Genomic DNA, 26,502 nt, shown 5'->3' with positions numbered 1-26,502 from the left:
ACAGTATCTATGATCTCAGTGCTCCTATATTGAAATAAGAGATGAAGATAGAGAATCCTGGAAAACTCATGGGGCTGATAGCAAGAAAGAGACCCTGCTTCTCAAACAAGTTAAAAGACAAGGAATGATACTGCTCATCCACACACAGCTGTTGCAGTGTATATGCACCCACACATGCATAAGAATATAAATATGATATATATGCAGATCACATACTCACACTTACACACACACACACACACACACACAGAGAGAGAGAGAGAGAGAGAGAGAGAGAGAGAGAGAGAGAGAGAGAGAAAGAGAGAGAGAGAGTTAAAACTATAACCCCATTTCTGTAAAAGATCTGCCTCCAGGCTGTAGCCCCACCCCCACCATGCCCAGGACTCTGCCCCTCCAAGACCCACTCTGCTGCCTAACCCTATGCACCTGAACATGTTCCCTGTGGCCAGCCTCCCCCCCACAATTTCACCAGACTACATAGACACAGGCACAAGCCACACCAGTTGGAAAACCAGCAGACTACACAGGCACGGGTGTAAAGCACAATAGTTGGGAGAACAGGCACAGGCATAAATCACACCAGTTGGAAGAAAAGATGAGTAGATGCTGCTGTAAGGATACATTCAACAACTGGAAGAGCAATATGGCCTCACCAGGACCCCGTGATCCTACAACAGCAAGACCTGAACATTTCAATGCAGCTGAAACACAAGAAAATGAACTTAAAATTGCTTCATGACGATGATAGAGGTTCTTAAAGAAGAAATAAAAAAATTACCTTAAAGAAGTTGAGGAAAAGACAAATAAAAATTGGAAGCGATCAATAAATCCTGTACAGAAAGCCAAGAAAAAACAAACAGGTGAAGGAAATGGTTCAGGAGTTGAAAACCAAAATAGAAACAATTTTAAAAAAAAAACACAAACTAAGGCAATTCTGGAAATGGAAAATTTGGGGAAGTGAACAGGAACTACAGAGAGAAGGGTCACCAACATAATACAAGAGATGGAAGAGAGAATCTCAAGTGTTGGAGATACAATAGAGGAAATAGATTCATCAGTCAAAGAAAATGTTAAATCCAACAAATACCTAACACAGAACTTCCAGGAAATCTGGTAAACCATAAAAAGATCAAATATAAGAATAATAGGGACAAAAGGAGAAGAATCCCAGTTCAAAGGACAGAAACTATATTCAACAAAATCATAGAAGAAAACTTTCCCAACATAAAGAAGGTATGCATATAAAGATACAAGAAGCTTAGAAACTGAAAGGAAATTTATGCCCCGGCAATGCTGAAGCATGCATAGGCAGCCGTATATGGTGGTTTTGTTGAACTTGTCCATATTGGGTTCCATGGTCTAAGTTGATGAGGATGACTGACCAGGTCTCTTCCTCAACAAGAAGCTCACAGAACACCAAACAGGCTAGACTAAAGCTGTCCTTTTCAAACAGCATGCCTTCATTTTTATATCAATCTGCTTAACCTTAATACAAATTTCTATCTCTCTGCCCTGGTTAGTGGATTTGTGGAGTTCTGACCAGTTACAAGAAATTGTAGGAAGTCTTGCCTTGAATTTTCCAAGTAAATGGTTTCCATGGATGCAGCATTTAAAAATTCCCAGCTATTTTTCTATTTCATTTATTTGTGAGGGCTCAGGACAAATGCATGTCTGGATCTATGGTTTTAATTGGCTTAAATCTCCTTGCTTACAGCGAGAAGAGTCTACTATTGAAAATAGACTAGAAAACACATTTAGCAGTTTCTGTGAATTCAGCGTTTCCCATGCGCTGTATTTTTTTTTTTCTGATGCCTGAAGTTTTCACAAATTTAACTTAGAGCAAACATCCTGAGGTGATCCTCTTGTGAACTTTCTCTGTGTGGTTTATCTGAGAGAGTTAAAATCTCAGGTATATGTCACACAGACACTAACATTTCAAATTGGAATTCCAGTATCTAAATGGTGTCTTCTCTGTATTATAACCCAGAAAGTTCTCATGGGTAAATAGCTATCCTATGAAGTTAGTTTAATAAAATCAAAGCCCAAACTATGATGTTTAACGTGTTTGGTGCATTGATTAAGCCTCCTGGGGGCTCCTGGTGTTTAAAGCAACAGTTTGAATAGGACAATAAATGTGGAGCTTGACTGTATTTTTTCTGTTTCTTTCTCATCTGCTAGAAAAATATAGATAATAGAGCTCATTTATTTTCTTTACATTTCTGAGCTCTGCAGATGGGAAAACACAGCCCAGTGGAAATGATTTCTGGCAACCTTGAGAAGATATGTTAGCATTTTGTGGCATTTCTCTCCATGACATGTAAAGCATGGCTCTCCCTCATTGCAGTGTCACAGCGAAGTGTCACAATAAAGCCAAAATAGTGTGCCCTCAGGGAAAACTAGAAAGGCACCATTTTCTATGCACACACAAAGGGTAATATTTATTATAAAGCCTTTCATTTTAGCTCCAAATGCTGTCTGGGCTGTGAGTACTTTGCAGCAGAGAAATGCACAGAACGTGAGCTTTAAAGCAAATGTTATGCCTAAACCTAATTTTGGTAAATGTAAATAAAAAGTGAAAAATAGAATGCTGTCCTGGACATGTGGGCATTCATAGTCTGCAGAGTGCTGGGCAGAGGCACTGCTGGTGGAGCCCAGGAACACTAAATTGCCAACCATGCAGCTCTGTCTTGACCTGGTTTGACAGCACGGATACTCTTTCCTTCATCCTTAACGCATAATATAGAAATTATTCTCCCATTTGCTAGATGGGAAATTTAATGTTCCAAAGATCCAACAGTTTGTGACAGGTTACACAGCCAGGATTACTGTATCTGCCTCAGTACCCTTAATAGAAGGCAAATCGAAACCTGTACTTTTTAATTGATAAAATATGTTCTTCAGTAGTTTCATGCTTGTTTGTATGTATCTGATCAGTCTTACTCCACCCTCTTTTCTTATGTCTCCCTCCCATCCCTGTCATTCCAACTCTCCCTAAAAGTCTCTTTTCCACATCCACGTCTTTTTGTTTTGTGACCCACTGAGTTTAACCAGGGCTGTCTACCGCGGGTCTGGAACTATCACTAAAGTCTGGTAGTCTCACCTGTGGGAACAATGAATCCACTGTTGTGAGAATAGCTTCCAATGGCTGTCCTGCCCAGAAGGTAGCATTTACTAGTCCTTCACCTTATAATCCAGCTTGTGCAGTCTTCCTATCCCCATCTGGTATAGTGTTCTGTGAGGCTGACGGGCCCGGGTGAGTGATGTAAATGTCCTGTTTAGAACTGAGTGCTCACCGATTCTCAACACTCTGAATAACCTTGAGTCTGTATTTGCCGCTGCCCAAAGAGAAGCTTCTCTGATCAAAACGGTAAATGGTATTTGTCAATGGGCATAACTAACATTTAGAAAGCATAAATTTCTACTTTTGATTTTAAAATCATTTGCAGAGCTCTTCCTCATACACTTGCAAAATTATCATTTGCTCCAAATATTGAGCTTGATTTTCATCACCATTGACAGCCGTCTCTTAAGGGCCAAGTTACTTCTTCAATTTAATCAGATTTTATCTTTTTAAATATTTGTGTTAGCTGAATTATGTTTCTATGTCTATGTCTGGGTGTGAGTGTGTGCACATGAGAAAGCAAGGGCCAGTGTGATGCAGAAGCAAGTCTCTGACCCCTTGGAGCTGGTGCTATTTGCTGTTGTAAACAGTCCAATGTGGGTGCTAGGTGCTAAATTTGGGTCCTGAGCAGCACCTGCTCAGAGCCAAGGAGAGGTCTCCCCAACCTTTGCAATGCTGTTGTTTTTTTCAGTCGCTGCAGCTCAGTATCATCTCTAGATAAAACAGCTGCCGCGTAAGCACACCTGAAAATCACCAGCAAAGCCCTGAGTCAACGCCTTCCCTTCAGTTAGGGAATTCTGTTCCTTTATATTGTCACACGCACACAGAATTTGTCCAAATCTATTGTTCTGGTCTGGCAATATGGAGGATAAAACAAGCTGTGAGACTCTGCACATCTGTCAGTACCACCAGTTAGCAGTTTGCTTGTTCGTTTGTGGACTGCCACTTTCTGCGTAAATGAGTAATGGTATATGATAATATTTAAAAGGCTAAAGTCTGGAGGACTAGTTAACATGTGTGCATCCCCCCCATCATTAAAGAAAGATTTTCTTGGATGATTAGCCCTTCCTAACTAGAACATGATGAAGGGCTGCTGGTGCCAGTAAATCTCTTCCTCCACCACCTTCGTCTCAGTATTACGACAGCAATGCCGCTTTGCATGCGCTCGCCTTTGAAAACACAGGTGTAAATGAGGGATGCGTATTGTTGACCTGAGAAAGGCTTCTTAAATTTTTTCAATTAATGTTTTGTATCTGCTTATTAGTAATTCTTCACTTCTTTCCTTCAACACAAACCAACCACTATTCTTTTTTAAGTTTTATTTATTCTTTATAATCTTCATACATCTTGTATAATATATTTTGATAATGCGTATTCACCATTACCTCTTGCCAACTTCTCCTAATGCCCTGATGCTGTCTTACAACTTCAAGTCCTTTTCTTCTTCTTCTTCTTCTTCTTCTTCTTCTTCTTCTTCTTCTTCTTCTTCTTCTTCTTCTTCTTCTTCTTCTTCTTCTCCTTCTCCTTCTCCTTCTCCTTCTCCTTCTCCTTCTCCTTCTCCTTCTTCTTTTTATTGTTATTAATGATCCCAAGTCCAGTTAGTGGTTCCCAAGTATGTATGAGTGGAGCCATCCACTGGGACATTGACTACCTTTTAGCAGTGATGTCTTCCTCTCTCAGCAACCATTAGCTTCCAATGACTACTTCCACAAGATGCTTCTTTGGCACTTCCTCACATTCAAATAGGAATTTTGACTGATTTCATATTGTACAGGTCTTGTGGGAGGAACCACAGCTGCTATAAGCCGATATGTGTAACAGCCTTGTCCAGTGTAGAAGTCAATATTACACAACTTTCTTCCTCACCCACCAGCTCTTACCTTCTTTCCATTCATTCTTCAGCGATGCTCCCTGGACCTTGGAAAGGGAAGGATATAGGTTATTCATCCACAGCTAAGCTCTTTCAGTTACTTATGCTTCAATATTTGATGAATTTTAAGTTCCTTCTTTAACTGTTACCCACTGAGAGTGGGACTTCCCTGATCAGAGTTGGGTACAGCAAATCTATGGGTATAAGGAGGCAATTTAACAGCACAACTATTTAACATAGTAACAATGGCAGTTTCCCCACTAGGGCCTGTGATCTCCCAAGTCATGAGATTTTGACCAAATTTTTAGTACCAGGCATGAAATCTCTTCTGCAGGCCAGATATCATATCAAATCAGGAAGTGGTTGTTTGTTCCTATTACATCCCCACCACTACTGCAACCTGAACACACCATGGCAGGCAGGGACTAGGACAGAGCAATGGTGTCTTCCAGCCCCACCCCCAGCAGCCTACATAGAACTTTTGGCACTATAAAAGCTAGCTAGTGAGGGAATAATTCCCTGGTCAGTTAAGACAACCACTATTTCTTTGATTTTAAAGTTTAACTCTCTTTGTTCCTCATTTCTAAAAGAAATTATGGACATTTTTCTTCCTGTGTCTATGAATTATTTTACATAGTATAATACACATCTTCAAAGTATATCCGTGTTGATAAAGATAACATTTCTTTCTTGTTTGAAGTTGAATTGTACATACTGTATTATAAACACTTTCTTTGTCCATTCATCTGCCATGGTGCTGAGGTGTTTCCACATATTGGTCACTATAAATAGTGACACACAACATTCAAATCAATACCACAATTACTCAAAAATAGAGTTATCATTACTTCACCAATCCAATTTCTGGGAATTTCTACAAAAGAATTAAATCTGGAGCCTTCCTGATCAAATCTTCATATTAATATGTTTTGTTAGTTTCTTCTCCATTGCTAACTTAATTCTTAAAATCCACTTTCTGTCACATAAATGGCAGAAGAGTCTCTCCTACTTTCTACAAATTGCCCTGGTTACTGAGAAGGCCTTAACAACTTTACCTGAATGTGTTCTCAGATCTTTCAAAGAGACAGATGTTGAGAATTTTTTTGAACTCTCTTCACATACCTGTTACCCCTTACCTCTTCTTCATGTCTTTGACCTGCCTTCCAAAGTGAGCTCCTTGCTAGGACAGTGAGTGTCAGGGCAGTTCTGTCTGTCTGTATGTCTGTCTGTCTGTCTGTCTGTCCCCATTCTCTTTCCATCAGCATAGTTCACATCAGCTTCAGTCCACATAGTTCTCCACCTTCTGCAGGTCCTGTTACCAGGCTGTCTGCGGCTGTCCTTACCATCTGGTCAGATTTCCTTTCCTTTCCTGCATTTCCTCTACTCCGTCCCTTTACATCTGGGTTCAAATATGTGTAAAACTCACTAGTTTATTTAGGAGAACTTACTCCTTTCTTCCTAGCTGAATAATTTTTAGTTTTTCTAGTTTGTACCTTTTCTGAGATATTTGTAACTATTATTCCTCTCTCCTTCCAGGTTCTTCTTTTCTATTTTTCTCTTTCCTCCCTTGGATGTTTTTGTATCTACTTTTTTATATTAAGAATGTGTATCTGACTTCCATGACCTCTTTTTCTGAATGTGTCATCATCTCTGTATAGTGTTCAGGTTAGGACGGAGCAAGGGCTTCTGGCCAGTTGTTAGTATTACCAGTTCCTTTTTCAGAGCTGGGGTTAGTAAATTGTTCCTCTGCCTCCAGGATTCTTCCTCTTGGAATTTTTTCATGTGGCGCTCGCTCATTCATCTTCAAAGAGCATTTAACAATATCTGCCGTAGATGCACTATTGTCAGAATCCTCTGATCTTCACAGATCATGCCAGGAGAGTGATTCTCTTAACTTCACACAGTACTCTGCATTAATTCTAAGTGAGGTGTGTGGAGGAAATCTGTGTTGAAAGGGCCTCCCTCGGGAGCGTTTCCAAACAGAACCATGTGAGACCAGGAATGAGGATAAACTGTTGGCCATTTTTCTGAAATCAAATCTTATTTTATCCTCCTTTTGTTAGTTATATGCACCAAATGAGTGAGAATCCAAAGACACATTTCTATGTAACAGCCCTCCACATTTCTGGGTCACTGGAGATGGGCTGATGAAATGTCCACAGCTCGTTCCCTTGCTTGATTGCTCTTTCAGTCAAATCAGGGCCTAAGACTCATGGTATCTCAAATTTGAGGCATGAGAGTGGTAGAAATGAGCAATTTTAGTGTTGTGTTACTATTGGAGAACCCACGGTTTTACAAACTGCACGTTCTTTGTACCTGGGGCTATGTGTTTTTGCATTAGCTGTTTCTTGGGGCTTACAAGCTGGTTCAAGTCTTATTTCACTTCCTGGGTATGTGATAAAGTAAAGCCCAGATTGGCATATGCATACGCAGTGTCAAGGACAAGTCTTAAAACACTCCCGATGTAAAGAGGAATTCCCAGCAGACTGTTAGCACTAATGATGAGAACCTTAACTCCTAACTCCTGGTCCTAGTGCTTTGGGTGAGACTTGGGGAAAGTCAAATGTTAAGCAGTAGCGAGTGCATTTTATCGTGTCTTAATCTGCCCTGCTCTGCTCAACCCAGGGCTGCATATGACTGCTCTATGGCGAAGAAGAGGAGAGCTGAAAAGCAGGCACTGGGGGTGCCCGTTAACAAGCGGAAATCCCTGTTAATGAAACCACGGCACTACAGCCCAGATGTGGATTGCAAGGGAAACCCGGACAACAGAAATGAGGATGATGGCCGATTAGAGACGAATGATCACTCCACTGCAGGTAGCAAAAAGGCATGGCCCAAACTTTATATATTCCTGTCACCTGACATCATTCTTAGTCTGTAGACAATATACAGTTACTAGGGCTGTTACGTATATTTGGATTTGGGAACTAAAATCCAAACGCTTGTTTCATTCAATATTCACTTATTAAGGCTTACTTTTTAAGGTCTGGAGACAAAGCTTGATGATGGCCTGAGCTCACTTCAAGACATGTTTAGGTTATGCCTCTTTGTGTAGAAAGTAGAAGATACTAAGCCTTAAAGCTAAAGAGTATGCTAAGTAGATGTTAATTTCTAGAAGAACCCTTCAAATTGCAGGACATATTTAAGCTTTAAGATAACTTTTCAATGACAAAGGTAAATGTAATGTTCATTAATGATATATATATATACATATTTATTGCCTATGTATAAAGCTAAACCATTAATACATAATTTGTTTTATCATTATGTAAAATGTTATTTAGCCCCAAAATATAATAGTAATAATATGACTCAATGTAGGTGTTTTGTGACATCCATATTTTTATAATCTTCACATTATAAAAATTATAATACTTAGAATAATAGATTGTAGAAGTGATCTAAGGTGGTTATCCTTGAGGCTTCTTCAGTGGGAGAGAAATATAGAGAAGATATCTCTGTGCTTGTTTTCTAAAATAAGTCATTTAAGCTTATCTTTATAATAGCTTGATTCAATCCTTGGCTCACTCTTCAGACATCTTTTTCAGGATGAATAAAATGTAGCTACTACTCTAAGGACTTAGAGTTTGTGCCTTCCTAGATCTCAGTTGCTGGCAATCACCTGCATCCACAAGTTGAAGTGTCGTTGATTGGTTTGTGTGTGAGACTAAGGTGTCAGACATGAAAAAAAAAATCCTCAAAACCTATGAAAAGTTTAATTTATAAGGCTCGACTATTAAAAACTGGAATGGGACAAGCACATTAATATATTAAATATATACCCTTAAATATATTAAATATATACCTATTAAATATATATCCTTTACTGAATGTGACATTTAGGGAATCATAAATAAGTTAACTATTTACTTGAAAATGTAAACAAATAGAAGTAAAATTCTAGAAATAGTCCTGGACATTATTTTTAAAGATATAAAAACATATTGACTGAGGATGTTTCCAGTCAGAGAATCTTCATTATCTTGGCTAAGTATTGAAGATTCCGTGGCTAAAACTGGTGTCTTCTGATTGGTGGATGGATCATTATGTTTTTTAGGCTTCTCTCATATAGTATAAGATTTTCAGCATCAAGGCTCATATTTAAATTGTAATCATGTTTAACTTTTCAATTTCCTTGATCTGGCCACTTTTATGTATTGATTCTTGGACATAACAGATGAAATCTGATCTTAGGAGTCCTTGGACCACTGAGTAGTTGAGATCTTTCCTTGCAGCTTGTCCTTGAGCCAAAGACTTTATCAGGTCTGCGGACCTCCCACCTTCTGCTCTAACAATTTGATCATCATAAGTGTTTATTATCAGTTAAGAGAATATTGTTCAAATACATCCAGTAAAATACTTATTCATAAGCACTTATAGATATCTATTTATAGGCTTATGAGGGCTGATGGTTGCATTTAATATTAGAACTACTACTGATAGTGATGCTGAAATTACCATGGTGACAATTAATTTTTATCTCTTTATATGTTGCACATACATAAACGCTATCATTTAGTTCATTTTACAGTGTCACATAATATGTAGAACCATGATCTTGGTTTGGGAAATGAAATAATTAAACACCAAAAAGAGTTAATACTGAAAGTAGCACAGATTTCAGACTGGGGAGAAAGTACCTAGTAGACGATCTAAAGAGCAAGCAAAATAGCTCTATCCCAGTTTACTGGGCTCTGCAGGCTCAGTCCCCCTTGTCCATACTCCCCCTCAGAATGCATACTGTGTAGAGTTTCCACAATGTCTACATGAAGCTGCAATTTCTAAAAATGACAGGCCATAAATGTCCCTCTTTGAGTTCAACAGAGAAAAGTTTTTAACTTGCCTTCAGTTTTTGAGAAATTTTAAGCACAGCCACAGAAGGAGAGGATACCGAGCCTAGTGTTAAGTGCAACAGAAGTGCCCCTAACTCCAGTGCTCCTCTGCTCCAGGCTCCTCATTGTCTTTGCCTTAGCAGGAGTCTGTCTAGTTGTACTTTCAGCTGTATCGCTCAGATAATGAGAGTATAAAAGACTCGTGAAGGATAAGCTCATGCTCTTGGATTCTGTGTTTCATTCCTCTTAATGGCCCAAACTGCACCCCACACTCTAACCTGACTCAAAAAACTACATGTGGCCACTATTGTGGGTAGTTAGAAATCCCTTCCTCCCTGGGGAGGTGAACACCAGGAAGCAAGACAAACTTAGACTCCTGGAACAGACAGAAAATGAGTCATCATGGTTTAAAGTATACCCATTATGGAGTTCCCAGCACCATGACCATATGCTTCAGACCTGAGAATGCCTGCCTAAGACACAGAAGCTTCTAGGGGTTGAAATTACACTTATAATATGTCATCTTCAATAAAAAGTAAAGAACAAACCACTCCAGTCTCAGAATTTTAGATAAATTCATTTTTCTATGGCTTTTATTCCTGCCCAAATTTCATATTCAAAAGCTCTAATAAATGAATGTACCTGTAAAAGTGTCCTCCCTGGATAAAGAAGCAAAACTGAATCCAGTGTCCATAAAACCCAGTCACACTAAGGAGTTCATTCCAAACTCAGTGGCATTTTCAGAGGAGTTCAGAGAAAAGAGAGATAGATGATAGATAGACAGATATAGATAGATAGATAGATAGATAGATAGATAGATAGATAGATAGATAGATAGATAGATAGAAGATAGATAGATAGATAGATGATATATAGATAGATAGATAGATAGATAGATAGATAGATAGATAGATAGATAGAGATGATAGATAGATAGATAGATAGATAGATAGATAGATAGATAGATAGATAGATAGATAGATAGATAGATAGATAGATAGATAGATAGAGATAGATGATAGATAGATGATAGATAGATATAGATAGATAAATAAATAGGTAGATGATACATACATACACAGAGATGATAGATGATAGATACATATAGATATAGAAGATAGATAGATAGATAGATAGATAGATAGATAGATAGATAGATAGATAGATAGATAGATAGTTGTGAAAAATTATGAGCTAAGTATAGGAGTACCAATAACTCATCATGGAAAGCTTAGTCTACAATCAGAAACTAAATAACTGAACTTTCACATACCAGACAAAACTGTATTTTTTTAACTACACAAAGGAAAGTTCCTCAGCCCAAACTACTGCCACCCACACATGCTTAGACATTCACACAGGACAGAGAAAGGCTTAGGTCATTTCTGAAACTGCCAGCCTGTTACCTGCTGGAAGTTGACCTTAGTGTTTCCAAGTTGCCATCTTTGTAGTATTAGCAAAGTTAAGGTCTGTGTTAAATGAGAGTTTTGTGTTGTTTATATTTGCATTTTTTGACCAATAACTTAAGGATCATTGTTCTTTTTAACCCAAATTAACTTGAAGTACATTCAAGTGTCTTCCTATAAATTTATTATGAAAAGGGTTTCAATTTAGAAAAGCATTTGGCTATTAACATTCTTAGTACCATCTCCTAAGAATGGCTGTTACATGAGACATCTTCTTTAGTAAGGCTTGCTAGGCTGTGGGATACTTGGATTAGGTAACAGAAACAAGGACACAGGCTTCAAACCATGTGACCCTTGGTCTGTACTCAGCCCTCTCCTGAATAGCTGTGTGGTCTTAAGCAAGCCTTGGCAGACCTGGAACGGCAGTTTCTCTGTGAGATGGACTGGAAAGCACTTTGTAGTATTGTAAAATAGATAATGGCGCACTGTGCTAGGCACATTAGTTCATTGTCCTAGGAAGGGTCACGGGATCATCTAGTCACTGGCCCGTCCTCATTCTGAAGACGAAAACTCCGGCTCCAGAGAGCAAGAGCTAACTAGAGTCATGCAAGCAGATGGTCTTTGCCAATGACATATGTAGTCTCTAGACCTCACATGCTTGTGTATTGTGCCCCAGCTTCCAGTTCTGAGGGCAGATGCCAGTCTGTGCTGCAGTCCTCAAAGGCTTATATGGAAAGCCCACCTTGCTGAGCTTTCCTCTGTGCGGCCTCTAATGTTACTTAGGAATGACTTCTACTGATGAAAGTAGACCTAGCATGTTCGTGTTGAGGAGTCCGCTAGTCCCCTGATGTTACAGTCTTTTAAATAGCACCCTAGGAAAGGGGGCGGGAGCCATCACATACTGAGTTGTGGGCTCCTGTGATCTCTGCAGTGATGCACAGGCTGTGCTGCTGTCCCCACAGTGCAAATGAAAACCCCAGGCTTAAACAAACGGAACAGCCTGCTCAGCAAGCGTAGATACTAACAACAGAGCTCAAGCTCCTCCCCTCTGCAACAGACCTTATTACTCTTTCGGAAAACAATATTGCAAAATAAGAGAAGAGGGGGCCAGTGGCAAAACTGGGAGAACCAGCACCTTGTCACCAGTCCGTCATGTCCAATGCTAACTTAGGGTTTTTCTCCTGCCCACAGTAAGATCTAGGAAGGCTTTTCAGAAAAAGGAATGTTGATTTGTGGCTTGGACTATACCTAGAAACCAATGCATGTGACAGTGTGGACAGCCCTGGCTTGGGGCTTCTATCTTTCTAAGGAATAATTAATAAATATTTTCTTTTAGCATATAACAAACAGTTGAACCAAACAATGATGTAAACTGGAAATGACCCAAAATGAAGTAGTTGGCAGTCACTCAGTGAAGTGCATTGTCGTGCACATGTGCGAGTTTGTCACTCCGCCTCTCTGGTGATCTGCACTTAATAGGAATATTTTAAACTATGTAGCTAAGCAACAGAGGTAATTGTTGCTTTCTAGAGCTTTTGTTAGCACTCTAACACAGCCCAAATATGCATAATTAGGTATAATGTCTATAAATCATTATTGTACACATGTGGGTAGTTAAGTGGAGTGAGAGAATAGTTCAATGAATTGAGCATATTCACTGAAAATGCTTTTTATTTGTTTTCTGTAGTTCATAATACTTTAAAATTATCATAACCCTTTACACTTTCTCTTAATAGCCAACTGTGATATTGAGAAAAACTTCATTTGCATTTTAGACTATGTTTAATATATTATTTAAAGCTGGAGTTGCTCTGATGTAGGCTCGGGAGAGGATAGGCTCATCCTATCAACGTTATGTGCTTGTTTCTACAGCCTCTTTTCTAGGAACTGGAATGTTAAATTTTTCAGTTTGTGTTGAATAGATCCCAACAAAAGACTGCACCCTATAATCAGCATTATTTACAGGGGCGAGTGTTGTGACTGAATTCTTCTCTGCATCCAAAAATGCTTTTAGTTACTATGGCAATATTTACTTGATCCTGGCAGTCCAGTGTTGATTTAGGGAGATAATTACCAGAAAGGAAGATGATGGAGATGTATTTTTGAGTGTCCTTGTCAGAGACAATGTTTATAAAAAATTGAATGAGACAAAAAAAAATGCACATTGTCTTCCAGGCAGCTGACGGCCATACTTTCCTCCAAAGATGTTTATCAGCCGGGGGGCTCTTCACTTGGTGTCTTTACCAGTGTTTAAGGGGGCTTATCGTTTTATGTTCCCCATCCCCCACCTGTCTTGTTGGATTCTGTTGCTGTTGTTCTGGCGGATATTAGCAGACTCGTGGTGGGCTGTTTAGTACATTTCACAGCCTGGTGGGCACGGAGAATGCATGTAGTTTGGATTCTCCTTTGGATAGTTTGCATGGGGGCAGCTTTGATGAACTGACCAAACATGCATACAAACATATATACATACATACATACATACATACATACATACATACATACATACAACAAGAAAAGGAAGTGAGTGGTACTGACAGCTGCTGTGGAATGGACTGGACCCTTGGAGGTCTGCTCTTGGTCACAGGACCCACGTCGCTCATATCTGACACCCTCAAACCAACTCTCCCTCTCGTTTCCTTTTCGTTATAACACAGACACATGCGCATGTCAGACAAGAACATGTATTACTATTTAAAGTACCAAAGCCCAATGATTATCCCATTTATGTTTCCCTAAATCTAGAATTGTAATCGGACATTGAAAAAAGACTTGAGAGCTTCCGAGTTCCTCGGTTATAATCCAGATAGAAGTGTGGATCTTAGTTAACGTTGCAAAAACACTGAGACCACTTCTGAGAAACTACAAAGAATAAAATTCAAATAAGCCCCCAAAATACATTGCCATGATCCAGAGAAATTTTATGAGCATTCTCCTACAGGGGGTAGCATGCGTATTCAAGGTCCCTCTGGCTAACATGTAGCAGTGTAAGGGGGTGTAACAGTAGGAACCTCATTGTGGCGCTGTTGCGGAAGTACCAACTTCTGTCATAAGATTACCCTAAAAGGACTTAGCTCTTCATATGCAGAAGATTAGCAAACTACTAAGCTTATTTTATTTCATTTGTATTTTTCTCACCAATGTTTGCAAAATTAATAGGCATTACATATTATGCATATTTTATAGGCATACCAGGATCCATGCATGTATACATACAGATTTATACATATACACAAGTATATATGGTCATATGTATGCAAATAGTTATGGAAGCTCCTTAAAATATTTTTGCTTTCTTGTTTGGTTGACCGACTACATTTTAAAGGTAGGATCTCACTTGGGGTCAAGACTAGCCTTGAGCTTGCTAGTCTCCTTCCTCAGATTCCTAAATATTGGGATTACAGGTTCCCGTCACTATGCCCAGGCCCTTTAAATATTTTTGTTCTGCTTTCTGTTTGCTTTTCTTGTAGAGGAAAGCATGGTAAAGCCTGTAGAGGAGACCCTTCATTCACCTGCGGGAGAAAACTCACTCCGGACGGAAGACCAATACGCGTGTTATCCAGAGCTCATGGGTAAATCTCTAATGCACCTAGGCAAATACGAAGAAAGTGTGTCTGTGCCGACCGTAAGAGAAAACTTAAACGACAGTGGCATCCAGTCTTTAAAAGCAGAGAGTGACGAGGCAGATGGGTGCTGTACGAGCCACTCAGACGATGGAAGGGACAAAGTCCACAGCTCCCAGCCACCTTTCTGCTCCTCTGGCGACAGTGAAAGTGACTCTGACAGCGCAGAGAATGGATGGGGCAGTGGCTCCGTTTCCTCAGAAGACACGGACCCTCACAGAGCCCACAAACACAAGCCGGCATACGCTGCTAAAAAGGACCTGCTGGAAGTTCCTGAGATAAAAGCTGAAGGTGACAAATTTGCCCCGTGTGAGAACAGGTCTGATTCCGACGCCGAAGGGAGAGACCTACAGAACTCCCACACGGAACCGCTGGCTGTCAAAGCCCGGCCTTCCTTCCCAGAGGCTGAAGACGGCGAGAGCCTGGTCCCCGTTACAGAGGAGCCTGGAGAAGTGGATAAAGCGAAGGGGAACCTGAGTTTGTTGGAGCAGGCTATTGCTCTGCAGGCTGAACGAGGTTCTGTCTTCCACCACACCTACAAGGAGCTGGACTGCTTTCTCCTGGACCACCTGGTGAGGGAGCGGAGGCAACCCAAGGTTACAGACACGGGTGGAAGACAAATCTTTAACAATAAACGTAAGCACATTTTTATATCCGTTGCAGGAAGTAAGGCGATTTAGAATTTGAAAATGTTAAATGTGCCTATTCCTTCTAAATTAGCCCTTTGACGACTTAATGTAATTTAAAAATCAATTCATCATCATGAAACTTTGCAGCCACTCTTTTGGTTGCTGTCAGCTCAGGCTGCTGTGGTGTCTTAACACCTGACACCTTTATCCTCTCTGATTTTCTCATTGAATTAGCTCTTCAGAATCGCACCAGACCTTTTATTGACTGAATATTTTTATTTAAGACTTTAACTTATTTCATTAGGCAAATCGAGTCTAGAATTTAATTTTTCTTTCGATATTTTGTTCTGGGATTATGGGGCTGCTTCCAGGTTTCAAAATGAAAAACATCATGTCGCTGGTAAGCCAGGCAGGATGTTCTGAGGCTCCTTACAGTTAAGCCAGGTGTTAATCTACTTGTAAGATGATGTTTTCCCAGCTCTCCAGTGGCAGCCCATAGATACCTGATCAGACTTCAATTGACAGGGGGAATGTGCTTGGAGAAGACCTTAGATTGCTCTCCCGACATCAGGGGAATGATCTATCTTTCCTGCTGGAGGACTATGCCTGTTCTCACACTCGATGCCTGTAATGTTTGTTAGTGGCCACTCCCAGTAGTCCACAGGTGCCCAGAGGAACACTTAACATGGCTATGCCCAGGGCCCAATCAGATTCAGACCTCCAAAGAGTGTGGTTGTTGTTCTTGTTGTTTTCAGGAGATTGTTGGACCCCTGGAATCTGATGACCACAGAATCAGAGAAACATATAAGGGAATACCATGCTCCTTGATCTTGAGGGCTTAGAGGAATAACATCTGTGTGGTCAGAAGTTTTAACTGGGGAAAGTGATCTACAAGGGAATTGTTTGATAATCTGAAGTCCCTGTTGGTACCTAGCTACCACTTAACAAGCAATGCCTTGCGACTCTGAGAAAGTAGAAAGACTAAGTATAGTACGGAAGATGTTGCTATTACACAAACATGCAGCACAGGTGTGAGTGGGATGTAGCAGGTGCTAACGAGGAATGTGTAGTTGCAGAGAGGGCTTTGTTTATATCAGTAATTTATTTCTTAATTTTTCCTTATTTATCTTTTTTAAAAGATATACTACAAAATCTGTAAAAAGGGTGCACTTCAATCTAAGTCAAATTTTGTTGGTTTTGAGGTCTGTATTTAGGGCATGCAACAGTTTAACCTTCAACTTTTTAAATCACATATAAAATAATGTTATAGCTTTCAACTGATGATATTTTTCAGGCAGTGAAATCCCATATTTGTAGAAATTTATTTTAACCTTAAGTTCAAATGCTTGATGGTTTTTTCCTTTGGTTATTTTATAACATTTTAAAATCATCTTATATTTTCAAAATTAGTAAGACAATAGGGTGTGTATAGCAACCGTTGGTAGTGTAGTGGCTTGGGGCACTACTGGGGAGAGTAGATGATTGACAGGATGTCCTGTGGCAGAGGCCTGGCATTGCTTTAGGTTTCAAAGCCCCTGAAAGGTGACCAGGCTCAGCTGAGGCAAGCATGGAAGGTGGGATCCGGGTTGCTGTCTGTGCATGGGTACTGGTACCCGCAGAGTATGCACTCAGCATTCATACACCCTCTGCTTGACGCTCCTGGAATCGGGAATCTGGGGCATTGTTCTTGGACCTGCATTCTCTGTTTGTAAGTGATCATTCACGCTGTCATTTGCTGCCTTCTTTAAAATACTGTTCCGATTTGGCGGACACCTCGCTCATGGACTCTGCTGTTAAGGACAGAACACTAAGATTTTAACATGCCGTCCTACCCAAGTCCATAGAGTAGTCAGCAAGGCTCCAGTAAGTTTGTTAAACTCTGCCCTGGAACATTCGGAGATGAGGCTGTGGTGTGGGCGCTGTGCTACCTATCATGTGGCCCTTGTCGAGTAAGAAGAGCAAGGGGAACAATGGGGCAAGGCTGCTGGGGATGAAGGAGGATGGTCCCAGGCAAACCAGGACACAGCAGCACTGGAGGATGAAGGCCCCTCATTGTGTAGCACTATACAAAGAAAATGAAAGAAGAGGCAGGCTGAGCGGCTGCCCTGAGCCGGTGCTCAGGTTTCTTATCATGCAAACAGGTTCTGCCCTCCAGAGCATTTTCATCTGCAGCTTTGTGTTAGGAGGCTCAGGAGAGAGCCGCAGACAAAGGGGCATGGTGGACTGTCAGTGGGCCCCACCTGGGCAGGTGCCAGCCCTGTTATCTCCAACACCCTTCCTGGCTTCCCTCAGACGCACAGTGTGCCGAAGAGGGGAAGTGTTCCCCGCCAGCCCTGTCAGTGCTTAGAAATGTGGTGTCATGTGGACAAGATCCAAGAGAGGAAGCACATCAAAACAGACTCTGTAGTTTCTCTCCTCTCCGTGAGTGGCACTTTGCAATGGTGTCAAACCCCTCGGTTCATTTCTATCGAACTTCAAAGACTTTGACCGACAGGGTTTACACGCCTAGAAGGACTTGAAATTGTTAAGTAAAGCTTGTTTGTACCAAGTCCTAGAACATCACAATCTTAATATCCTTCTTTTCTCTTACAGAGTACAGAAAGGAGCATCCTTCCACATTCATCATTTTAGTTAAATTTTTCTTTAGTGAACCACGCTGTTTCCCAGCATCCCTGCCCTTGGTCGTTCTCTGTGCATTTGCAGTACTCTGATTTCAGCCTCCTGACTGGTCCTAAACTGTCAGTGCTGGCTACAACTTGGGGGATCCTCAGCCCCTCCTTCTTTTCTGAAACCATGCCCCCATGTAATTGGATTACACACAGCCTGCTGTGCCCCATCTGCCTAGAACTGCTTGTAATCTAACAACTGGAATGACTTGGTTTCACAGAGATAGCGCTGTTCATGCGGTGTAGAGCCATAGAGATGTCTGACACATCCCATGTCCGTGACCTGCTCTGGGTGGTTTCCTTAGAGCAGGAGGGTATGAGCTTCCCATCCCCACATGACAGGACAGCAGCTTCGTGAGCAGGGTCTTATAGATTACTTATTGTCACGGTGGGCCTCACATCTGCTCAGTATTCTTGTTGGTCCACATTGAGAGTTGCACATCCCTCCTGAAAGCTGTTTTGGTTCTTTCTCTGAGTACTCAATGCTTCTAATTTTCTGACCACACACACACACACACACACACACACACACGCACACGCACGCACATACATACACATACACACACACACACACACACACACACACACATATACACGAACATACAATTTCTCCCGATCAGTATCATCCTGAGCTCAAATTGGGTTAGTTTGGATCATAAGATTGCATTTCTGTGTCATTTACTTACCAGCTTGGTCATATGTGTGTACATGCATATGCATGTGCATGCATTATATGATCGTACATGTATGCTTGTGTGTGTGAGTCATGTGTGCACATGGATGTAAATGTGTGTGCATGTGTGAATTTGCATGTGCATTTGTCTGTGTTCATACATGCACGTGTGTGTGTTTGCACAGATGCATGTGTGTACACATGTTCATGTGTATGTACTCCTATACAAATATATGCAGATGTCTCTGCATGTCAATGCCAACCTCATCCATATTCCTATTCTGCACTCATGTTATGCATTTATTTATAAGCCTCTCTCTCAACACCCTGAGTACCAGGAAATCAAACTCCTGGCATTTTCTTCGTCCTTTCCATCTTGGGCTTCTATCCTGTGGCAACTGTCACTCCTGGGAGCCCCATCCTCACAGGTTCTTAGTCCTTGTAACATGAAGGGGCCAGGCCTGTTTGTTTGGTTTCTTTCCTGCCTGGTACCCCACAACTGTTTAGTCCCAAAGAAAATCACACATAGGTCTCTAAAGTTATAAAGCTGATTGCCCCATTAGCTCTAGCCTCTCACTGGCTAACTCTCACATCTTGATTAACCCATTTTTCTGATCTATGTTAGCCATGAGGCTCAGTACCTTTTTTCAGTGGTGCAGATCACATCCTGCTGCTTCAGTGGTCTGGGCAGGAGTGGGAGGAATCAACTTTTTCTTTCCCAGAGTTCTCCTGTTCTCATTACATCATTTCTACTTCCTGTCTGGTTTTCCCACCTTTACCTCCTGCCTGGCCAATCAGCGTTTATTTAAAACATGATTGACAGATTACAGACAATTCTCCTGCACCAAGTCCTCCCATAGCTGGGAAACCCCACTCTCTGTTTTCCCTATTCTTAGATGCCATACTCGAACACTTCCCTCCAAAGGCCTCTCTATCATCTCAACTCCGAATTTCTGCAGCTGTGACCACAGCATCCCTCTGTGGTCACCTCACGTACTCCTGAGAGATTGTCCCCAGGGGACACAGATTCTTGGAGATATTTTTTTCCACTTGGTTGTGTAGGACACAGCCTATTAATTCCCATCAGCTGCTCTGCAGAAAGCCAGCTCAACTTGTATGTGAGTAGCTAGCCTACTCTCCCAACTTCACCTGCTGCCAGGGACCCACAAGGACAAAGCCAGAGAGGCCATCTGCCTATATGGTGGGCTCTTTGTCTTGTAATTTTAAATCTGTCTTTCTCTAAACTCTTTCAAAAGAGAATGGCTTGAGGTTAAATAAATTCTCCTTTCTTGCTTTTCTTTTTTCTATTTTTTTTTTCCAGGAGCATGGTCACCTTCTGGCACAGGATGACTTTTCATAATAAAGACTTAACTACATTATGTGACATGACAACTTAAAACCATCTCTGTATTTTAACAGTGCCCTGTGTCAGCCTTTGCTTAGGAATCCAAGAAAATTAAAAATGTGTTTTGCTTCCACGGGTCTTAGTTGAGGGTTTTATTCAAGGCAACGTAGGAAGAATGTTTATGATGGTGAACCTGAATAGAGTGTGAGTGACCCCACAAGGCCACCCTATTGAGTGATGAGGAGGAAGCTCCATGTGAGTGTCTCAATTCAATTTCTCTATAGATTCGCCAAGGCCTGAAAGGAGGGAGGCCAAGTGCCCCATCCCTGGCTGTGACGGCACGGGGCACGTAACTGGGCTCTATCCCCACCATCGCAGCCTTTCCGGGTGCCCCCACAAAGTGCGAGTTCCTCTGGAAAGTGAGTATCCCTCATTCTAAGGCCACACCTACGCCATCGTACACACAGTGCGGCTTCATGCGGCTGTCCTTCCTTCCTTTTGGTTAGAATTAGAATGGAAACATAATCTCATCCTCATGTGTTAAACAGAGGTGGTTGTGTGTTTATTTGTTTCTGATTTTGAGACCAGGCCCGGCTTATGCAGCCCTCGGACCTCTTCCTCTTCTGTGCCCATTTTAGCTATTGTTCTAAAACATAGTATATTAGAAAAGTTCAAGAGCAGTAATTTCAGCCGCGGTGACCTCCTGACCTGCCCTCGCAGTGAGATCACATGCTCCTTAGAGTTCTCTCCGGAGGCTCTGTCCCATCTGAGTCCCCTGGAGCAACAGCAGCCTGTTCTCTCTCATCCCCGCTGTAGTTATTTAGTGCTTTGGGCTGTAGAAGAGAAGGGACAGATTAGCTGGAAACACTGGAATCTTACACAGTTTCTCAACTTGTTACTGGGACAGTTCTTGGGCTACCCCATAAGTAAAAGTGGGGATACCTTGACATCCCCAGCTGTCAGGATTTGGAGTCGCTAGTTTTCCCCCACCTGATCTAACTGCGGTAAAACAGTTCCTTGGTCCAACTCTCTGACGCTTCATTCAGCCTTACTCTTACCAGTGGTCACATGGCAGGGGAGGGTGGATGGACAGAAGCAAAAGAGACCACTTAAGAAGTGAAAAGCTGCTCCATATGCAGATGTCCAGGTTATGGTGAAAGGGCTGAAAGAGCTTTGGGACTTGTGGAAAAACAAGATCTCTGCTGCTGTAGAGAAATGTTCTTAGTGGGTAACTGACGAGCTTCTCATGTCAGATTAGAGAGGCAGCAGGCTCTGTCCCAGCACCCGCATGCATGGGGTGAATCACAGAAGACAGTTCCTCAATTGACTGTGAGCAGAACCATTTGGGGAAGGAGGATCTGGGGCTAAAACTGTTTGGCAGTCAGAGGAACTTAGACATGAACTAACTTTCTGGGTTTTCTTCCTGACGTTATGAGGCACTTTTGTTCAGTGTGAATACATTCCAGGAAGAATCATGAGGAACTGCCTATGTGGAATCATTTGAATGTAAAATGGAGAAGTAAATTTGATGCTGTCTTATGTATGTATGTATGTATGTATGTATGTATTATGGTAAATTGTTCTTACCTTTAACATGATATTTTATGCTTAGTTCTTGCCATGCATGAGAATGTGCTCAAGTGCCCCACCCCAGGATGCACAGGAAGGGGACATGTGAACAGCAATCGCAACACTCACAGAAGGTATTCTGATAACTTGCCAATAATTTACATTGCAAAATGCAAAAGAAACGTTCCACAAATGAAGTAATAGGCCATGGGTTGAGAAAACTGGTGTGTCATTGTTAAATGTTACCTCTTGAAACAGCTACCAACTAGCCTCAACCTCGGGAAAATTTACATTAGTGGTCAACTAAATAATGAAACAGTTGTGTTGGAAGATGTTCAGGCTCCATGTCCATAGAGAAATATGCACAACGCATTCTTTTCCTCCCTTGATCTCACCAGCACGTGTGGATATTGGAGGCTGGCATCAGTGCTCCCTATGGGTTATCCCACTCAGTAGACATTTAGAAGGGTTTTATATTTGTAAAGTATAGGACTTTGAATGTAAACCATGCAAGGCATATATGCCAATTTTATTAAAATTTAAACTAAAATTAAACTAAACTAAAAGCACATTGTATATATATTTACATACAAATATATGGTGTATACATGTGGATATTTTAAGCAAAATTTTATTTTATTTGCCATGCATTTTTAATGTTTATGTGTTTTTTGCCTGCATCTATATCTCTGTACCACCTGTGTGCAGTGCCCACAGAGTATAGAAGAGGGTGTGAAGTTTCCTAAAACTGGAGTTATAGGTAGTTATGAACTGCCATGTAGGTGCTGGGAATCAAACCCAGGTTCTCTGTGAAAGTAGCCAGTGTTCTTAACCACAGAGTCCTCTTTCCAGTCCTGAATTATTTTAATTTTATGCACACATTTTATATTATACATGGAGCGTGTGGTTATGAGCTATGGTTTGGCTTTCAATAATATTGCCAAAAAGTTTCATATTTGTGCTTTCAATTTATTTACGATATAAAATCTAGTGTCTAAAATTTTGCTAAAATTCCTAAGATAGTCACGGAGTTTTCATGCTCACTTCTGTAGTCAGACAATTGTCTGTGGGGATGAGCACTTCGGTTTTAAAAGACTGGGTTTCAGAATTTTTTTGGTATTTCCCCATTACATAACATGTTGATTTTTTTTTTTAAATGTATTCACTAGTTGTCACCTCTGAGATGGAGCTTGGGAACAAATGTAGACACTGCATCTGTAAACCCTTTGGGATCTTTTGTATGACAGTGGTGCTAAGCGAACTATTAATATGACTTAACATTTGCTGTACGCCAAGGGTGCTGTGTGTCTGTGCCAAGGCAGACCTCGTTGTCACGCTCACTCACATCCTCCAACGCTTCTTCTTTTGAAACAGTCTTTCGGGTTGTCCCATTGCTGCGGCTGAAAAGTTGGCAATGACCCAGGACAAAGGTCAACTTGATTCTTCCCAAACTGGAAACTGTCCTGAGCAAGCTCACAGGTATGAGCCCTCCTGTTCATGTTGGATCCCACCCAGCAGAGCCTCTCTTTCGCGTGGGTCCATTTCACAAATGTCTGCTTGTCGTGTTCAGTCATCAGTAGATTGATGTGGGCAGCCAGTTTGCAAGACCAGTGAATGATAACATCATTCAAATGATCTAGGGGATATTTCAGAAGTTTAACTTAAATTCCCTATCTTTACAAGGCCAGCATAATACTGGTGTACCCAAAAGAATGAAATATACAACCACATACATTAATCAAATTTCTCTGGCACTAATATAACACCAGGTAGCCTCCCATTTGTGATGGAGTTCTTTCCTGCCTGGAGGAAACGTCATCAGGAACATTTCAAAGTATATGATTATTATGTGCTGTCTTTAGGTCCACATATACACAGGGCTTCCATGGTAGGTAGCCAGTAACAAAGTGTCTCCCATGGTCCCCTGAGTGCCCAGGTTCCTCATAACATCTAGTAGTTTCAAAGAAATATTACATAAAATGAGGTAATAGAAAGCTTATTCTGCAACAATCATGTATATAGTAAAAGTTATTTGAGAAGAAATAAAGGTATCAAATAACTGTTGTCACTGAGCTAGTAAAACTGCAAAAACAACTAGTAGGTACTTTAGTATTTCCAGGGTATTTTACTTAACATGGGGTTCTTCATTAGTACTGGAACGTTCTCTTGATTCTCCATAAGTATGTTTATGAAAAGCTACAATTGAGTTTCTTGTTTACCATTGCTTTAGACACTAATGTCACTTTAGATAAGATTACTTCCACAATTTCAGGGTGACATACCAGCTTACAGTAACATCTGCTCATCCCTCAAGTATTTCTCTATTCAAAATCAAATTTTGCATACAACATATTTTGATCATATCATTTCCCTTCCCCAGCTTCTCCCCACCCAACTTCATGTGTGCTCACTTACTCTCTCCCAACTCTAAAAAACCAAAAACAAAAGTTAGAATCAAAATAGACAAACAAAAATACCCCAGTAAGACAAAAAGTAACAAAATGTTTGCACACGCACACACACACACACACACACACACACACACACACACACACATGCACTATGAAATTGGTTTTGTGTTAGGCAATTACTTGTGGGCGTTGGCCTGCCCTGGACTGTAGTTGATATACCCAGTGACACTTCAGTAGAGAAAATTGAACTTCCCTTTCCCAGCGAGAATCAGGTCCGAAGACCTTCTCCACTGGGGGTGGGACTTCCTGTTCATTCCCCTTCTTTATGCTGCAATTGTGTCTAATTTGAACTTGCTCAGATCCTATGCATGCTGTCACAGTCTCTGTGAATTCATATGTGCATCAGTCCTGTTGTGTCTGGAAGACACTGTTTTCAGAGAGTTATCCTCCTCCTCTAGCTCATAAGATCTTTTCACCTCTTCTTCTTGAGAAGAAGGGTTTGGTGAAGACATCACACTTAGTACTGAGTGCCCAAAAGTCTCTCACTCTCTAAACATAGATGTGTGGGTCTTTGTGTTAATTCCAACCTACTACAAAAAGAAACCTCTCTGATCAGGGTTGAGCAATACTCTTACCTATGGATATACCAGTATAACACTAGCAGTCATTTTAGAGTTATGTTTTTTATGGTAACAGTATTATTAGATTTTCTCATAGGTACATGACCAATCTAGTCTCATGTTCTTGATCATTTTACCAGAGTCAGAAATGGGTTTCATCTCATGGAATGGTCCTTAAAGTCAAAATGCGATTGGTTATTCCCATAACATTTGTGCCACTATTTACTAGTATCCTTCATGCAGGTCACTGATGTAAGTTGCAGGGTTATAGCTGGTGGTATTATTTCTTTTATTCTCTGGTAGTGTGCAGAATATCTTGCACCATGAATGCTAGTCAGTAGGGGTGACTACTGGTTAGGCACCAGGTTGAGTTTTTAAAGACAGAAGTTTTGTATTCAACAACAGTCCTTATAATCAGGTTGTAGAGAGTAACCAAAAACCTTAGAAATCACCTATTATTTCTAGAGGGTAAGTTTATAGTAAACCTTTGGCGCATTGGGTCAACAAAATGTGAACCATTTCTAGCATTGAAGATTTTACTTGGTGGCATGAAATGTTTAATTGGGTCATTGTCTCCCACACTATATAGCAACTCCATTAAATTTCTTTCTTATATTCACATATGTTTTAGGAAGCCCCTATAGTAGTAGGTTTCCTTACGACTTTACAAATGGCTCATATTTCCTCCTTTGCCCTGACCTCCCAACCCCCTCTCACTTTAATCCTCACATTCTACTTTGCTCTGTATCCCTTTATGACACTAAATTATGTTTCTCCTTCCTTGGGAGATCACCTTCTCCTCCTTAGTCCTAACCTAACTTCTGTCATTATTCTAATTAAAGCACATATAACCATGTATAAGAGAAAAGACAATATTTGTCTTTTAAGGTCTAGGTTATCTCACTCAGAGTAATTGTTTCCAACTCTATCTATTTATCTGCAAATTTCATTCTTCTCCACAGGTGAAGAGTAGTCTATTGTATAAATGTACCACATTTTTATTATACATCTTCAGTTTTGGACATCTAGACTATTTCCAATTTCTGGCTCTCGTGAATCAATGCACATGAGTGAGCACATATCTCTGTAGTAGGGTATAGAGTCCTTTGGATGCATACCTCAAAGTGGTATAGTTGGAACTTGAGGAAGAATATTTTGCTTTTTCAGAAACCTCTGCAAAGATTTTCATAGATGCTGTACCAGTTTGCACTTGTACCAGTAATGAATATATGCTCCTCTTTTCCTGCTTTTTCACCAGAATGTGATGTTATTTGCTTTATTGATCTTGGCCATTCTGACTGGGGTAAGATGAAGTCTTAAAATAGTTTTGATTTGCATTTCCCTAATGTCTAAAGATCTTTAAAGTTCTCTGAAGAGTTTCCCCATCATTTGAGTTTTATCTTTTGAGAAATCTCTTAGTTTTGTACTTTATTTTAGCTGAGTTATTTGTTTCCTTGGTGTCCAAATTTTAGTCCATATATTTTAGATATTGACCCTTGTTTAGTTGTAAGTTGCGTAATTTTTTTATATTCTGTTAGCTGACACTTTACTTGAGTTATCAATTCCTTTGCTGTACAGAAGCCTTTTAGCTTTATGAGATTCCATTTATTAATTGTTGATCTCTGTGCCTGCACTCTCAGTATCCTGTTGAAAAATCCCTTCCTCTGCCAGTAAGTTCAGTCCTAGTCCCCACTTTCTCTTCTGTCAGACTCATAGTATCTGGTCTTACATAGAGGT

The 26,502-nt window shown here is 40.6% G+C and overlaps 1 protein-coding gene across 4 annotated transcripts in view; it reads left to right on the top strand.

Annotated features, from left to right (window-relative positions):
• The first annotated feature begins 7,614 nt into the window (after positions 1-7,614).
• Positions 7,615-26,502, top strand: part of St18 (ST18 C2H2C-type zinc finger transcription factor) — a 59,228-nt gene continuing 40,340 nt past the window's right edge. The window contains exons 1-6 of one of the 4 annotated variants that reach the window (XM_038347830.1): positions 7,627-7,807; positions 14,700-15,087; positions 15,172-15,488; positions 20,450-20,584; positions 21,778-21,868; positions 23,109-23,213. In XM_038347830.1, coding sequence (XP_038203758.1) covers positions 7,636-7,807; positions 14,700-15,087; positions 15,172-15,488; positions 20,450-20,584; positions 21,778-21,868; positions 23,109-23,213 — 1,208 coding nt within the window. In that variant the 5' untranslated portion in view covers positions 7,627-7,635. Of the gene's footprint in view, positions 7,808-14,699; positions 15,489-20,449; positions 20,585-21,777; positions 21,869-23,108; positions 23,214-26,502 lie in introns of all 4 variants that reach the window. The other 3 variants (XM_038347829.1, XM_038347831.1, XM_038347832.1) reach the window with 3 other exon arrangements.

This window comes from Arvicola amphibius, chromosome 11, assembly GCF_903992535.2.
Source record: "Arvicola amphibius chromosome 11, mArvAmp1.2, whole genome shotgun sequence".
Classification (NCBI taxonomy): domain Eukaryota; kingdom Metazoa; phylum Chordata; class Mammalia; order Rodentia; family Cricetidae; genus Arvicola; species Arvicola amphibius.
The sequence above is the reverse complement of the archived record's forward strand: the minus strand, read 5'-3'. Positions and strand labels throughout refer to the sequence as shown.